Below are 14,066 nucleotides of genomic sequence, written 5' to 3' on the forward strand. Positions count from 1 at the left end.
AAGGTAGAAGATAGAGCCTCTAGTGCCCAAGTCGATCTGTGGTTAGAAGATAGTTCTGAAAGTTACTAAGTCATGGGGCACTAGATTTCTGCTACTTTAAGAAAATACATTCATGGTGGGGAGTATTTTGCAATACAAAAGGATTTACTTAACACTGCTTGAAAAAGAATTAATTTTTGAAATTCTACTTAGAACTTTTCCAACGGCACAAGGCACATCAAGTGGGTAAATAAATGCACACACCTGCAAAAAAAAAAAAAAAAATATATATATATATAGTGCAATGGCACCCCACTCCAGTACTCTTGCCTGGAAAATCCCATGGATGGAGGAGCCTGGTGGGCTGCAGTCCATGGGGTCTCTAAGAGTCGGACACAACTGAGCGACTTCACTTTCACTTTTTACTTTCATGCATTGGAGAAGGAAATGGCAACCCACTCCAGTGTTCTTGCCTGGAGAATCCCAGGGACGGGGGAGCCTGGTGGGCTGCCGTCTATGGGGTCGCACAGAGTCAGACACGACTGAAGCGACATAGCAGCAGCAGCAGCAGTGAAGCCTATACCTTACCTGAGATATCTTACCCCATTTCTAAATTATTATTGCTTGGTCTGCTTTGAAATTCCTCTTGCCTCCCTAAGCCAAAAAAAAAAAAAGGACAAATATTTTAATGAGAGGGAAGAGCAAATGCAGTCTCCAAAGATGGCTAACTTACAGTCCTGCAGTGATTTGGAAAGGAAAGTCTGGCTACAAACACTGTTGTTTGCTGGCAGAATTTGCAATTGGCTAGGGCCAAGGACAGTGTTTAATGATGACTCAGTTGTATGGTCTAGAGGGATGGGGGAAGACCAGCTAGTCATCCTTCTGACTAAAAGGATTCATATCTGTTTTCTTCACACTGAGGTTCTGCAGCCCCAGAACTGCTGCAACCTGGGAGCGGGTGTCCGAGGGAAAACCGGAGATCCTCAGAAATGCACCTTCAAATTTATCTGGACCCTCAACCCAAACAACCCAACTCCCTCCTTCTCTCCCCGTTCCCTAGCTCAAGGCCACGATTTGGGCAGAGGAGTCCAAGGCCAGGGTCTAAACCGGGGGCCTAGCTGGATGACCTTCGCCAGGCCCTGGAGTCTCCCTTAGGAAGTCCTCGGGGCCCTGCCCGGGTTCTGTAGGGGCCGCCGATGCACTCAGCCCCTAGGTGTTCGGGACGGCCTTTGGGAAGCATCCCGCTGCCCGCTGCGGACCATTAGTCCGTCAGCCCGGACACCCTCCCCGCTTCCCTGGATAGCAGCCCCGATCCCTCCCGCTCGGGTCGCCCCACCCAGGCCGCCAGCGCCACGCCCACCGGGGTCCAGCGCGGGGCAGGGATGCCCTCGCTCAGCCTCGCCGCCGCCGGTCTCGCTCGGGGCTCCCCCGGCCACCAGCCCCGCTCGGGTCCCCTCCCCCGGCCGCCGCAGGCCTCGGCCCCGCCGCCCCTCCCGGGCGCCGCCCGCCGCGGCCGCCTCTGCAGCTGGCCCCGTGGCCGGCCCGCGTCCGCCGCCGCGCGCTGATTGGCTGGCCGGGGCCGGCGGCGGCGCTGAGTGGCCGGGCAGATTCGCTGGGTCAGGGCTGCAGAGGCGCCTGGCGCACCGGCGGGAGCGGAGCCGCGGCGCGCGCTCGCCGGGACGCCGGCCGCCCGCCCGCCAACCCGAGCGAGCGGCCCGGGGCGCCGAGGGGGCCCGCGCCCCACCGGGCGCCGCCGCCGCCCTGGCCGCCATGTGCTCCCAGCTCTGGTTCCTGACGGACCGGCGCATCCGCGAGGACTACCCGCAGGTGCAGATCCTGCGCGCCCTCCGGCAGCGCTGCTCCGAGCAGGACGTGCGCTTCCGGGCGGTGCTCATGGACCAGATCGCCGTCACCATCGTCGGCGGCAACCTCGGTGAGCTAGGTGGGCCCGGGAGGGTGGGGTGGCGCTCCGGGGTCCCCGAGAGCCAGCGGGTGGCCCCGCGCATCGGGCCTCCCCCGGCCAAGTCTCCTTTGGGTCACCCAAACCTGCCGCTCTCCCCCGAGAGACCTCTTTGGTTTAGAGAAATTCCCTAATCTTGGAAGCTTTTTTGACCACCAGCATCTGCCCTGAGGGCAAGATTTGAGAACGAGGTTTAATTCACTTAGGAGACTTAGTCTGGAAGGAACTTGAATTCACCTGAAGTCGCCTGGAGGTCCGAGGAAAATGAAGCTAACCCCAAATTAGCAAATTCTGCTCGCTTCAGTACCCTGCCAGTTTAGATTTATAAGAGCCAACACTAAATTTACAAAATTGCCATTAAGATGAATGTTTTTAAAAGTTTTCCTAGAGTGTCCAAGCATCAGCAGTGCACTGCATAGACTATTATTTCCAAGCTAGAAACTTGCAGATGGGGAGATATCTGAGAAAGATTAGAATTACCTCTCGAGTATAAAGTAGGAGAGGAGACCTTTGATGGGTTTTCTTTAAACTGATCTTCCTCTCTGAAAGTATTAAATTCTGATTCCAGAAAAGTCAAGATTTCAGGTAGAGACCATTCTGGCTGCATTGATTTCTCCACTACTGTGTTCGAGAGATTTGGGGAGTAGGGAATGGGAGAGGGGCGGTAAGACATGGTTATCAGCTGTGACCATGACCTCAAAAGGTTGTGTGTTTTTAGATATTCTTAATTATCCTAATATAAACAGTTTCTGGCTTAAGAATCCTGGTTTAGGAACCTTCCCCTGGCTTACAGTGTTTGAGTCTCTGCAGCCTCCAGAATGGTGGTATCCACAGGGGTCCAGGACTCAAGGAGCTTTGGGCCCACTGAGAGTGTTTCTTGGAATATCATTTATATTGTTTCAACCATGCCTGGTTAAATAAACTCATAATTTGTTACTTTTCTTTGGCAGGGGAAAGGGGTCCCAACTTCTGAACAGGCTACATACATATGAGATTTTGAATATGACCTGTTTCTAAGTGGACCATATCTGTTCCAGATGTTTCATCCATAAATTAATCAAAAACCTTCATAAGTAGTATCAGATTGAATAGTCTGTTGGAGAAATATACTCCAAACATTGGGTGTCATATACATTTAGTCTAAAAGAGTGGCTGTCAACCATAAAGGGCTCCCTCTCTCTAGTCTTGATTTGCTAAAAATTCTCACAGTTAGTTAATGCTGAGCTGGATTGCTAGACGAGGAATCAGCAGGATTGGATTATTACAGTTTTGCTGCTAACAAGTATCTTGGCTTTGCCTTGACCAGGTCTCTTTATGTCTTTGAATCTCAGCTTTCTCATTTATAAAGCTAAGGGTTAGGGTTCCTCCAGCCATATCTGTCAGTACTGTACTTAAATGGAATGATCTGTCGTATTTTACTGATCTAGATCTAGTATATACATCTTTCCACCCCCAAGAGTTTGCTCTTTTTAAATTTTTTTTTCCAGCCTGTAAAGATGCCTTTTTTGAGATACGGGCACATCATCCTACATCATTTTCCTTTTTATAGACCCATCATGCATTCCGTGAAAGAGTAGGGGAATGCTCTCTGTTTTGTATCTAAAACCCCATTTTAAACAGTCATAGGAAAATAGAAAATTAAATTCTAATGCTGCAGGAAACATTTCCACTCTTTTGTTTAGTGTCTTAAAATTTTGCTGAAATTCATGTGTGAATGTATCTCAATCTATTCAGAAGCCAGTAGTTACTTCTTTCTAAACTACAAGAAGATCTACATAGTTATTTGCCTACTCGATCAAGAAAATGAACACAGTTACTTTTTGAAGCAGTTTTAACTTTTTGCTAATTCAGTGATTGCCCCACACAAGTCACAACACATAAAACAAACCTATTAGATCACTGTTTCTGCTGTCCAAAGCAGTCAGAAGACTTATTCGGTGCGTGGTACGTGGGGGGATTAATTAAAGCACAAGTGAGTTCCATGAGAAGACTGGGCTCCTTTGCTTTGTTCAATGCTGTAACAGTGTCTAAATAGCGCCTCTCACGTACTAGGCACTCAATAAATGTGTTTAAATGAATTAAAATATGCAGTCTATTTCCCAGTTTCTTCTAGAGTCAGTTATAGAAAACTGTTGGTAATTTGTTAAGCCAAAGTATTCCTCTGAAATAAACTCTAGAAATTACTGGCTTTGAAATCCAGAAATAGTTACAATGGTACTGATGTCCTTTCCTATTTGAGAATTATTGTGGGAGCTGGGAATGAGTTTGGGATCATCCATTCTGACCCCTTCATTTTATAAATGAAAAGCCTAATGATCAGAGAGATGGAGTGACGGTTAACAACCTACTCTAATTCCCAGCCAGTGATGATGGAATAAGTGTATCCTTGGACATCTGCAACCTATAGTATTGCCAAAAAGTTTGGGGTTTTCTGTAAGATGTTATAGAAGAACTCAAATGAACTTTTTGGCCAGCCCAATACCTTTCTCAGTAGATATGAAATTGAACAGAATTACATTACATTGAGGCTAGACCGTGATGTTGCAGAGTAATGTGATAGTTTAGGAAGTTAAAGTGTCACCTTTACTCAGGCTTCATATCTTTGCTCCTTTCCATTCTTTCTTTAGATTCATGTGGGAGTAGATGAAGGGGTCATTTTGAGACAAGAACGGGCAGTGACTCCGCCAGTTCCTTAAATTCATTGCCCATCTTCCCTCCATGGAGGCTAGTGGGAACCCAAATCCAGAGATAAGAATTTCAGGTTATATATGAAGTAGAATTCAGACAAGAGGGTCAAAGTTTTGGATTTAAACACTGCAATTATTTTAAACAGAATAATACAAGTAAACTGAAGAAATGCTGCAAATGCAAGGTTCTATGGTTATTTAACCCAGTGGTCTGAACTACTGAGCATAGATTCGGGTGGGGAGACTACTGGGAGGAGTGAATGACCTTCAGGTGACTGAAGCAATCCTGTAGAAAACACTTTCCGTTCACCTTCCTGCTGGATGTAGCATTATGAGAATCTGTGCATCGCCATGTCCTTCTTAGAAACCACAAGTTCTTCATTCATTCAACACATTTTTGTTAATTATTCTCAATCGTGAGGATACAGTGGTGGTGAATAATGCACAAAAATGCACGTAGGAATATTCAAAATGAAACACATGGAGCATTTATCATATGCCATAGGCCAAGTTTCTTTTTACATATTAATCTGATAATTATGTGCCCAGTCAGGGTGTCTGGGCATATGGTGCTGGCTGGCAGTTGGGGACCAACACTGAGTAATTCTGGGCTCAGCACTTTCTGTTTCCTTGCCTCCACTCCATCCCATGCATCAGCTGTACTGACTTCACCTTGCCCCGTGCACTGAAATTGCTTCTGCCTGAGATGCTCATCTGGTCCAGCTCCCTGCCCCTTGGGGAGCTCCTATTCACCCTTTATATGCATCTCAAGTCTTTCTTTTCTCTAAAGTCTGTCTTGACTCCTTACCTGGTCCCCAAGCATCTTTCTCTTCCATCTGCTGCCGAGTAAGATAGCATTCATTGTATTTTATTGTAATTTACGTATTTACAAAGTTCATCTTCTCTCACCCCCCAAAATGACTGGATATTGCTCAAATGTATGCTCCAGAACAGGTACGTAGTAGACCTTCAGTTGACATTTGTTAAAGGCTAATGCAGCTATGTGAGAGGCTAATGCAGGTATGTGAGACTTGTGCTGTAATTAGGTGCTGTGTCTGAGATTTCATGACTGGATGCATAACTGTTTTCGTGATGAGGATGTTTATTTATTTGAGGGCAGAGTCATTGGTGCAGATCAAGTGTTTTGACCACCCACAGGTCTTTACAATTAACTGTCTCAAGAAGCAAGTATAGCCCCAAACTCAGGAACAGATACCAAGACAGAAGAGATGAGTCTGACCTGGAAATGAGGATGTGTTACAGTTTGGCTCCTAGGAGCAGGATGATTCAGCATTCTTCCCTTACTTTCAGAGTTAAAACCTTGGTGGCTATATGGCAGTTTCTAGGTCAGGTTCTTTACATTAAGTTGTTCTGCGAGACTCTCACATGGTTCTTTGTAGGAATCAGGTGTGTACGATTTAAAATGTTTGGGTGGGGAGAAATCTTAATTAAATTTGAATGAGAAAATGGTCTTTTGTCAGCCTTCCAAAAGAGGACAGGGGCCTTGTAGAGAAAGGATGGATTCCCATTACTGTGCAAGAAGACACTAGCAAGAAAGCATACCAGGCTCAACTTTGTGCACAAAGGTTGATCTTTAACCTTAGTCCATGCTAAAGGCCTGTGCCTGACACCCTGTAATCCGAATAAACCAGCATCCAGCACTAGTGGAAAGATCAGGGAGTGGGTGGAAGCACCGACCATATAATGTTTCCAGACTGACGTGAGTGCTGAATGGATATGCTCTACCCCGTGGGTCCACATTTATTACTGTGGGCTGACCTCCAGGACTGAGGATGGGTTGAAGTGTGGTTTATGTTGATGTTCCTAACAGCTATTTTTAGGGACAGCTCATGAACTGTGTTGGAAAACATTCTAGAACTAATAGATGGGGGTCCTTAGTGGATCTCAGAGCCCTACTTTATAGGTTTCTGAATCACTTGTTGTTACTACCATACCCTCCACCAAATTGGTTAAGCTTGCCTGGTAGAAGGGATACAGCCATCATCAGAGAGATCCAGGTCATCTGCATCCATCCATCCCCCTTGTCATTCCTCTTCTTAGTAGAGTCCACTGACATCCAGGTACATTACTGCTAGGCTTATCCCCACTCCACCAACTTCTCCAGTAGATAGGTAGGCCACAGTACCTATTTCCCAGAGAGACTTGACCTTATTTGAATTTTATATTGTTTTGTTACAAAACTACAACAGAATCCAAAATTCTCAATCTAATTCTACTCGATCCTTCACTATTAAAAAGTAACTCAAGATTTCGTTGTGAGGAAGGGATACAGTTAAGTTACTATGCATTGAAGAATAAACAGGAATAATGGTTCCTCGTTCCTATAACTCTGGTATTGTAATTGTTGTTGCTATTGTTTAGTTGCTAAGTTGTATCCAACTGTTTGCTACCCCATAAATTGCAGCGCTCCGGGCTTCCCCATCCTTCACTATCTCCCAGAGTTTGCTCAAACTCATGTTCATTGAGTCAGTAATGCTATCCAACCATCTCATCATCTGCCGCCCCCTTCTCCTCCTAATAGTTTAATATAATTTATGTGTCAGTTAATCTTCACAACAATCCTATTCATTTCTTTACTTCATTCCACAAATATCAATTGGGTGCCCACTCTGTGCCAGGCCAGGTGCTGTGCTAGGTGCTGGAGACACAATGGAGAGTAAGAACAGACACAGTCTCCCTCATTATTAGGATTTTGTTCATTCATTTGCTTTATAAATATCTGTTGACTGCCTACTATGTGTGGAGTATTGATCTAGGCATCAGAAGAAAACAGACAGAAATCCCTGCCTCTCGAGGAGATTACATTCTAGATGGGGAAATAGAATACAAAGGAGGTAAAATATATTAGCATATGGTGAAAAGAGCTAAGGAGGAAAAAAGGAAGGAAGGAAGAAGGAAGAAAAAGTAGTGCATTTCTGGGGGCGAGAGAAGGGATTGTAGTTTTAGACAGGGTGGCTGGAGTGGTCTTCACCCAGAGCATGAGGTTCAAGTAAAAGACCTGAAGGAGATAAAGACACAAGCTGTTTGGGATATCTGGGCATAGGGTGGTTCAGGGAGAGGGAACAGCGAGGAAACCAGTGTGGCCAGAGCAGAATGAGTAAGAATGAGCATTAGGAGAGGAGGTCAGAGAGGTGAGGGTGGGAGGGGACCCTGTATATAGGGCCTTGTGAGTCACTGATGCACTTTCTGTCTTACCCTGGAATGAGCTGGGAATCCGCTGAAGACTTTTGAGCAGAGGGGTGATGTGACCTGCCCTACGTGCACAGGACCACACTGGCCGTAGTGCTGAGAATAGACTGATGGCAGCAAGGGCAGAGGTAGAGAGATCCCCTAGGAGGATGTTGCTGCAACTCAGGTGAGAGATGGAGGATGCTGATTGTTGGACTAGAATGATTTCAGGGGAGGAGGGGAAAAGAGACTGGATTTTGGATATGTTTTGAAGACAGAGTTGTCAGGATTTGCCTACTGGATCAGACATTGGACATGTAAGAAAGACTAATCAAGGAGGCCTTCAAAGTTCCAATGTTTGTCCTAAACAGCTGTGAGAATCAGGTTTACTATATTCATATGCAAAGGGTGCGAGGGGAGTAGGTTTGGGTAGGTGGTGAGGATCAGGACTGCCTAAGGTGCCCATTAGACATCCAAATGGAAATGGTAAGTAGGCAGTTTGTCATATCAGTTGCAATTCAGGGGAAAGTCCTGGCCTGAGGATATAAAAAGTAGAATCATCTCCATACAGGTCTCCCAGGAGTGACTACAGACAGAAAAGAGATCCAGGGACTGAGCTCTGGGACACTTCACTGTTCACTGGTTGGGGAGAAGGAGAAAGCATGCTTAGTCACTCAGTCGTGTCCAACTCTTACAACCCCATGGACTGTAGCCCACCAGCTTCCTCTGTCCATGGAGTTTTTTCCAGGCAAGAATACTGGAGTGGGTTGCCATTTCCTCCTCCAGAGGATCTCCCATACTCAGGGATCCCACTTCTCCTGCATTGCAGGTGTATTCTTTACTGCCGAGCCATTGGGGACGCTCTGGGGAGAGGGAGAGGAACCAGCAAAGAATCCTAGGTAAAAGAAGTAAACCCTGGAGAGTGTGGTGTGCTGGAAGCTGAGTGGAGAAAATATTTAAAGAAGGAAGACATGATGAGACTATTTCAGCTGTGGTTGGTAAATCAAGTTAGATGAGGACTGAGAAGTGACCATTGGATTTAAACTATGGGCTTAGCATTAGTGACTCTGATAAGAGCAGTTTCAATGAAGCAATGGAACACAGTGAATACACGCACTGTCTTAGGAGTTTTATTATAATGGAAAGGTGAAGAATGGATTGATAACTTGTATGGACTGAATTGTGTTCTCCCAAAACTCATATGCTGAAGCCCTAACTTCTGATGTGATGGTATCTGGAGGTAGAGCCTTTGAGTCATGAGATTTAGATGAGATCATGAGGGTGGGGTCTTCATGATCCAATTAATGCCTTTATAACAAGAGTTGAGAGAACTTGATCTTTCTCTCTGTCTCTTTCTCCTTGCCGTGTGAGGATACAGCAAGAAGGCAGTATCAGACCCCAATATCAGACTTCCAGTGTCCATAACTGTGCAAGATAAATGTCTGTTGTTTAAGCCACCCAGGCTATGATATTTTGTAATAGCAGCTTGAGCTAAGATATTGCTCAAAGATGAATTTGAGAGGCTTTTATTAAAGAAGAGAGAAATAACACCATATTTTATGTTAGTGTGAATGATCTGATAGAGGGAAATGGGAGATTTAGGAGAAGGAGATTAATTGCTGGAGCATTGCCTTAAATGCCTGAGAGGGGTTGGGATCGAATGCATATTTCAAGAAGTTGGCTTAAGCTAGGAACAAGGACACTTCAGCCGCTGTATAATAGAGAAGGTAACCTATTGGCAAAGGAACAGCTAGGTGAGTAGATGTGATAGTGGAAACTTACAGAGAAGTTCTTTTCTGATTGCTTCAGAATCATTGAAATAGGAAGAGTCAGAATGAGAAGGAGGTAGGAAGAAGTAAAGATTTGAGGCAAGAAGACAAAGTGTGAAATAGTTGTTTGGGGTTGAGGGAGAGTGAGTGGACTAGGGAAACAATGCTTACCAGGCAGCGGTAGGGATGCCCTTGAGACCAGCCAACAGATTTGTGTATTTTTTCTCCAGCCATGCTGCATTGCATAGAAGAACACATGAAGTACGCAGAGTGGGGTCAGGGTTACTGGGATTGTGGTTTAGCCAAGCAAGAAATGGGTGCAAGGACATGAGGGTAATATGTGTGGTGCTTCACTATGGAATTTAAATAGTGTAAGGGCGGAAGTGAGGGCATGAAGCGGGTGAAGGGCAGTAAAAAGATGGGGGACCCGTGCATGGTAGTTCCAGATGGTATCAAACTGTGGCTGGAGTTGGGGTACGAGAGAGTGAGCTGGAAATATAGGGCGCAGTGGTTGGAGATGGGAGTTCTGATCACTGCATAAAGTCTGGAATGTAACTGGGAGTGGTGGCTGGGCTGGGGTGATGGACAGGATCCTTGGAGGAAAGGAAGTCAAAAGATGGAGAGACCTGGGCATCGGAAGAATTCTTTTTTTAAAATTTTAATTAATTGACTTCTTTCTTTGGCTACGCTGGGTCTTAGTTGCAACACATGGGATCTTTGCTCTTCCCTGCGGCATGCAGGATCTTTAGCTGCAGCATGCGGACTCTTAGTTGCGGCATGTGGGATCTAGTTCCCTGCTGCTGCTAAGTCGCTTCAGTCGTGTCCAACTCTGTGCAACCCCATAGACGGCAGCCCACCAGGCTCCCCCGTCCTTGGGATTCTGCAGGCAAGAACACTGGAGTGGGTTGCCATTTCCTTCTCCAAAGCATGAAAGTGAAAAGTGAAAGTGAAGTCGCTCAGTTGTGTCCGACTCTTAGCGACCCCATGGACAGCAGCCTACCAGGCTCCTCCGTCCATGGGATTTCCCAGGCAAGAGTACTGGAGTGGGTTGCCATTGCCTTCTCCACCAGGTATCAAACCCAGGTCCCCTGCATTGGGATATTGAAGTCACCAGTATCTATGACAGTGCAAGAGAGTCAGTGAATCTGGAGCTAAAGCTTCAAGGACAGGGGAGTGACTGGGAGCCTTAGAAGACCTGCACAAGTAGGGAGATGTGGTGTGGTTGGACGAGAGTCAGACTGGGTGTCTTAGGAGGAGAGAAGGGGGATGGTCAAGCCACAGTGAGAAGCAAGGAGCACGTCTCTCCTACCTCCAGGCCCAGTGACCCCCGGCGTGAGAGAGAGAAAACCACCACAGCTTGGGAGGGAGTAAGAAGCAGTGCCACTGGGGAGAGGCAGGGGTCAATTAGACTCAAAAAAGAAGAGGAAAGGAACACTCACTGAAAAGGTCGAGGATAGGGGATTTGCTGCCCATTGAGTCCCATTGACTGAGTCCCCTAGGACACAGGGGAGGCGGAGGTGGGAGTAGAAAAGGCAGTGTCAGAACTGGGGTGGGTGTGGCTCAGAGTCCAGGGACAGGGCCTTGGAGACTGGAGTCTTGAGAGACTGACGTGAAAGGGGGGAAGGGCTTGATGAGGGTTGTCTTTGTGGTTGCAGGAAAGATTGTGTTGGTGAGGTGAGGGAGAGAGGAAGGTTTTCAAGTTGTTCTCTTTTACAGAAGAGCAAACTGAGACCCAGGGACATTTTTTGTCTTGCCAAGCTGTTCAATGACAGCACAAGTTAAATCAAGTCTCTGACGTGGAGGCCAGGACTTTATCCACTTTGTCATAATTGCCTTTCATCTCTTGTGGCCTCAACTTCTTGAAAGGCCTTTGCAAATAGCCCTGGGATATTCCTGAACTCAGTGTGTATGGGTTGTCATGCCTTTGCAACAAGAGGTAGACATAAAGCTTTTATTAGTTACACATGTTTCTTCTGAGCCAGAAGCACTGTGAGTCGACATCTCCTGTCTGAAACTTGCCCTGATTTTCTTAGAAATAATCACCTAGCTGTCCCCTCCTCCTTTGCTGTCACTGTACCCTGATATATATACCTGCGAGAGCACTTCTAATATTGTGTTAGAATCTCCCCAGCCCCTGCCCAAACCAGACTGATAACTCTTCTTAATACCCAGGTGCTCTGTAGAACCTCACTGACATTAATTACAGTTGTCTGTCTTCTTTCTTCTTAAATCTCACGCACACACCTCCGCCCCTGTGCCCAGCCCTTAAGACGGTGCCTGGATGCATGTTCCTTCACTGTCAGAGGCTCTCCCATGGTGCTTTGCTCTTACATTTGATGGCACCCCTACCCCCCCGCCCCGCCCCATCCTGCATCTAACCATCAGTAGTACCTGAATCTCTGCCTGACAGCTTTCTCTGCTTACAGGAGGTCACTTTGTCCACACGTGTATGGTAAGCCAGAAGGGCCAGGGAATTAACACCACACCCCTGGATCCGCTCTCAGCCAGACTTAGAATACATATAAAATTATAAATCACTAGCTCCCTTGCCCCTTGGGTGTGGTAACCAAGGAGTGTGCACTAAACCATTTCTTATTGTTGCCCAGCAGGATTAAGCTCTGGGTGCCAAGGTCATCACTCACTTCCTAAGACACCTTTTATTTGCAGCATTGTCTTCTCCTCTCCCCTCCCAGTGTTTCCTGAAATTACCACCCTGATGATAAACCTCCTGTACTTCAGTCCTTGTCTCCAGGAGTCCTGCTGGGGAAACCCAACTCTTACACTGGGTTTGGCCCAAAGTAGGTGCTCAATAAATCTTCACTGAAGGACTATGTGAAATGATAAATGTGTGTTGAGTGACTGAATGATGTCAGTATCTTTCTCCATAAAGAGACAATAAACTCCTGGTAGGCAGAGACCACCTGGCTCATCTTTGTATTTCTGTGTCTGACTCATTGCAACAGTTCAATAAAGGTTGAACTGAATTAAATGACCTCAAAATAGCATCTGGCGGAAAGAGAAGGTGGCCTCATAATGACTGTGAGTCTTAATGGGGTGGAGGTGCAATTTTCTTTGAAGCATTGTAACAAAGACCTTTAAAAGGAAAGGAAGAGCGGCATAGTAAGAATAAAAATAACTTCCGTATGAGGAAATGCTGGGGGGTAGGGTAGAAAAAGACCGGAGAAAATGTGGAGAATGATTGGGATGAGCCAGATCATGTTTGGGATGACACATATTCCTCCTCACACGACATGGTAGTGCGCAGCACTTGATGGATTATTATCCACTTAATTGATAGTGTTGATTCCTTTCTCAGCTTTACCGCCAACCATGGCTAGTAGTAAACCTGATCCTACTCACATGTAGTGGTTCTAAAAACTCCCGTAAGTGAGGTCCTTTGCTGGCTTTCCTGCTGTGGTGTTCTGCGCTTTTTCTTATTTCTGCCACTTGCTTTGTACATGAAGTGTTTTTTTCCTAGCATTCAAGAAGCCAGTTTAGGGTTTTTTGTTGTTGTTGTTAATCAATTATTTATTTTTTGTCCGTGCTGGCTCTTCGTCGTCGCGTGGGCTTTTCTCTAGTTGTGGCGAGCAGGGGTCACTGCTCGTTGCAGTTGTGCGGTCTTGTGGTGGCTTCTCTTGTTTCAGAGCAGGGACTCTAGGGCACACGGGCTTCAGTAGTTGTGGCTCTGGGGCTCTACAGCACAGACTTCAATAGTTGTGGCACACAGGCTTAGTTCCTCCACAGCATGTAGGATCTTCCCAGATCAGGGATCAAACCCACGTCTCCTGCATTAGCAGGCAGATTCTTGAAGACTGAGCCACCGGGGAAGCCCTGCCAGTTTAGTTCTGAAGCTTGCATTTTTGTTGTGAAGCCAGGGATGTACATGTGTGTATATGAATGAGTGCTCTGTGCCCACACATCTAAAGGGTGGTGACCCACTGGGCATCAGGTCTGTGTAAATGCAAAGACTTTTGATAATCAGTCCAGTACAAGGGTTCATATACAAGATGTCATTTTTTTAAATTAAAGCATAGTTGATTTACATTGTTCTGCCAATCGCTGCTGTACAGCAAAGTGACGGAGTTATACACTTATATACATTCTATTTTTATATTCCTTTCCATTATGGTTTTGAATATAGTTTCCTGTGGATACTCCCACTATCCATAGGATATTGAATATAGTTCCCTGTGCTGTACAGTAGGACCTTGTTCATTCATTCTAAATGTAATAGTTTGCATTTACCACCCCCAAACTCCAGGCCATCACTCTGCCTCAGCAACTACAAGTCTGTTCTGTTTTTTTTTTTAACGAAACATCTTTAATTTAAATACGATAATACATATGAAAGCTCTTAGCCAAGTCCCTCAAACACAAAATGTTAGGCAAATTCAGATCTGAATGATTCTACCTTTTATTATCCTTGACTCTTCCCTGTATTTGTATGAATGATTGAAAATGGGTTTTAATTTTTAGAACTCT

The 14,066-nt window shown here is 45.8% G+C and overlaps 1 protein-coding gene across 1 annotated transcript in view; it reads left to right on the forward strand.

The window, feature by feature from the left end:
- The first annotated feature begins 1,749 nt into the window (after positions 1-1,749).
- The window catches only part of RIMKLA (ribosomal modification protein rimK like family member A), a 40,279-nt gene continuing 27,962 nt past the window's right edge, over positions 1,750-14,066 (forward strand). The window contains exon 1 of the mRNA XM_005888969.2: positions 1,750-1,912. Within this exon, the coding sequence (XP_005889031.1) occupies positions 1,750-1,912 (163 nt within the window). The remainder of the gene's footprint in view (positions 1,913-14,066) is intronic.

Source organism: Bos mutus, chromosome 3, assembly GCF_027580195.1.
Source record: "Bos mutus isolate GX-2022 chromosome 3, NWIPB_WYAK_1.1, whole genome shotgun sequence".
NCBI lineage: Eukaryota > Metazoa > Chordata > Mammalia > Artiodactyla > Bovidae > Bos > Bos mutus.